General features: G+C 44.0%; 1 protein-coding gene across 1 annotated transcript in view; it reads right to left on the bottom strand.

Moving 5' to 3' along the window:
- Positions 1–862: 862 nt before the first annotated feature.
- The window catches only part of Tbc1d9 (TBC1 domain family member 9), a 97,044-nt gene continuing 94,526 nt past the window's right edge, over positions 863–3,380 (bottom strand). The window contains exon 21 of the mRNA XM_028786285.1: positions 863–2,934. Coding sequence (XP_028642118.1) covers positions 2,218–2,934 — 717 coding nt within the window. The 3' untranslated portion in view covers positions 863–2,217. The remainder of the gene's footprint in view (positions 2,935–3,380) is intronic.

The following is a 3,380-nucleotide window of genomic DNA, read 5'->3' as shown; positions in this document are numbered from 1 at the left end:
TCCTTTCTAATGCTCCTATATACTCTGCCCCCCCCAAATACATGGCCTCTTATTTTCACTAATTGTTGTTACACACTCAGACACACACACATCAACATACATTATACGCAAGTACAACCTGTTCGGTCTATATAATGTTACGTGTGTGTGTTTTCAGAGGCGTCTTACAGGTCATTTCAAGCTGTCCATCATGGGTGCTGGGAACAGAATTCTGGTCCTCTGAAAGTGAAGTAGACACTCCGAGCCATCTCTGCTGCTCCAAGCCTTTAAAATTATAACTGATAACAATTATGTGGTGGTTTGAATAGGAATGGCCTCCAGTCTCTTGTGTTTGAATGATTGGCCCATAAGGAGTGGCACTATTAGGAGGTGTGACCCCATTAGGAGTAAGTGTGTCACTGTGGAGGCAGGCTTTGAGGTCTTAAATGTTCAACTTATGCCTAGTGTGGTACGAAATCTCTCCTTGCTTCCTGAAGATTAAGATGTAGAACTCGAAGCTCTTTCTTCAACACCATGTCTGCCTGCATGCTGCTGTGCTTTCCCACCACAGCATGAACCTCTGAAACTGTACCCCAATCCAAACTAAATGTTTGCCCTTATAAGAGTTAGTGTGGTCATGGTATCTTTCCATAGTAATGGAAACCCTAACACAAATTATCTTTTTATTTCAAATACTCTTGGGATGCTGCACTGTTTCTCTTTTAAGAAATACTTCTCGGCTCTATACAGTTTCTTATCTCGGAATATTTGCTCATCAAGTTTTACTTTCCCGAAATGGTTGTCTGCCAGTAGATTTCCCTACAAAATTGTCAAAGAAACAACATCCGGCCTCAGGCAGAAACTCAAGCACAAAGACACTGAGCCATATCTGAAGTATTTTATTTGTTCACATTTATCCTAGTTGAGGTTCATAACTACTTCATTTGACAGTTTAAAAATCATTCTGTAAATAAAATTTAAAAAAAAAATCACAGCTGGGACAGCTAAAGAAAGGACTTGGTCTGTGATAAAAAGAAGAGAGTGTTGGAAAGCAACATCAGGACAAGCAGAGGTAACTTGAACATGAACATGACCGAAACCTAGAGTCAGAGCAGAAAGTCTCCCAGCGTCTGCCACGAACAAAAGCTAACAGCAGTAAACGGAAATAAGAATTCAAAGTGCAGGCGTGCCAGCTTTGATGTCCACACCCCTCCAGGAGCCAGAACATTCCATTCTGTTATATAAAGTGACAGGCTCGGTTTTAAACATCTAGCTACGTCACCTTGCAGAATCCCTTTGCTGCAAACGTAACCTCTATAGCGACTTAATGGGAAGTTGGTCATACATGATACATGATATAATCTCTTGACTCTACAGAAAGTATGGAAGTGGTAAAAAAATCATTGTTTTAATTTTATTATTATTATTTTGCTGTATTTTCCTTGGATAATGAGAATCTGAAAACCCAGTACCAGAGGCACCAGGACTTCTAGTCCTTCAAAAGCAAAAACTGAAACACAAAGCTGGACCCTGTGTCCTGGGACTTCTTTGCATTCACATTTGGTTCTCAGATGGATCACATTTTCCCTCCTGGACAGCTGACACAAATAATCAGAGCAAGTCATTGATGGCCACACTGATCAAATTTGTCGTTCTAGCATCACGCAAAATCATTTATATTTTCATAACTACCTAAAACCCAAATGTGTCCCCCATGAAGGGGGACCAGTGTAGAATATGATTTTTGGATAGAGGATTTTTACGAAATATATTTCAAATCTTAAAAAATATTTTTAAGTCTCACTAAAGTACTTCAAGATTTACCCCAGCCGACAATGCCTCTTCCTTCTAAAAATGGTCTTGTTCGCAACCCTCTGTTTTCCTCCTAGGTCTGATTTTGATCTCAGAACATGGCGGTCTTTATTAATGTCAAACAGAGCTATTTTCTTATTAAGGATACAGCAAGAGTACTAAGTTATAATACACATTTCACTCACAGTTTGGTCTTTGGGGGGGAATCACTGAATAAACTATGTTCTGGTAGCCATGCCTCGCAGGCAGACTGTTAGTGCCTTACTTCGGGGTACCTATTTCTCACCATTTTTACATTGTATTACATTATGAAAACACTAGGCTTTTAAAGCCAGGTACTAATAAATATTTAATTTAAAAGGAAAGAGTTCTCCCCACCCCCCAACACAGACAAACATAAAAAACTTCTTGGCTTCCCTTCCTGCATCAGCCTGACAGGGCAGAGATTTCATAGTCACTGACTGAGGTGAGGGGCTTGCCCATCATACGAATGTTCTTCGCACTGGTGACCCTGGCCATCATGCACACTGGCTTGTCAAAGTACTTCACCAGAGCAGGCTCCGTCAAGAGAGAGGCTAGGAATTGCTCGAAGGTGATGGCCCAGTCCCGGTCCAGGCTGCTGCTCCTGGGCAGGGTGGCTCTACCTTGACTGCTACGCACCAGAACTGTGTCCTCCCCAATATCCTCGCAGTGCAGTTTGTCCTCCTCATGGGAGCCGGCACTCAGCACCGAGTAGGATGACATGGAGCTGTCATCCTTGGTATCGTCATCAGAGATCAACATGGAGGAGCAAGCCCCGTTGTCCCTGGGTGAGGAGTCCTCTAGTTTAATGTCCTCCATCTGCCCTCCCAGGGAGTGCTCCTCACTGTCCACTGCCAGGCTAGCTGTGAGTGGTTCTGCAGATCCCACCACATAGGACTGGTTGGACCCCTTCTTAGGGAAGAGCATGCCTGGAATGGCCTGGCTGCAGGGTGGTCCGGGAACCACATCTTCCTTGGTGGGCTGAGTAATGAAGAACTTGCCGACTTCTCCGATCTCCAATAGGAGGCTGGTCACCGCAGCTGTGGCATGGTACAGCTCCTGCTCATTGGGGTCTTCACTAAACATGTTGTACATGGTCTTACAGAGCTCGATGAACTGCCCCTGGAGAACGAGTGGGGAAGGTGAGGAGCTAAGAGCCGGGACTAAACAGCTATTTAAACTATGACTCTCAAAGACCCCAAGAAATGTTCTAGAAAGAAGGGATGAGCCTACGGTTACATCCTCTGTATTAGTCTCTCTCTCTTTTCATTTGAAAATTTGAACCAACTACAAAAATAGCTAGAATGAAATGGTAAAAGCCTTCACAGACGCATCCCCGAGAGTTGATGATGGCTCTGGTAGAGGCTGGGGAGACCACCCAGTTGGTAAAGTATTTGCCGTGGAGTCTCCAGAGAAGCCATATTTTAAGGGGGAGGGCAGGTGAGGTGATATGCATTTGCTATCCCAGCACTGGGGCACATAGAGACAGATGGACTCACTAGCCAGCCACCTTTGCCTACTTGGTGAGCTCTGGGTTAATGAGAGACTGTCTCAAAACACAAGGTGGG

Source organism: Grammomys surdaster, unplaced genomic scaffold (genome assembly GCF_004785775.1).
Source record: "Grammomys surdaster isolate TR1022 unplaced genomic scaffold, NIH_TR_1.0 125463, whole genome shotgun sequence".
NCBI classification, from domain to species: domain Eukaryota; kingdom Metazoa; phylum Chordata; class Mammalia; order Rodentia; family Muridae; genus Grammomys; species Grammomys surdaster.
Note: the sequence above shows the minus strand (reverse complement) of the source record. Positions and strands in the feature narration are given on the sequence as shown.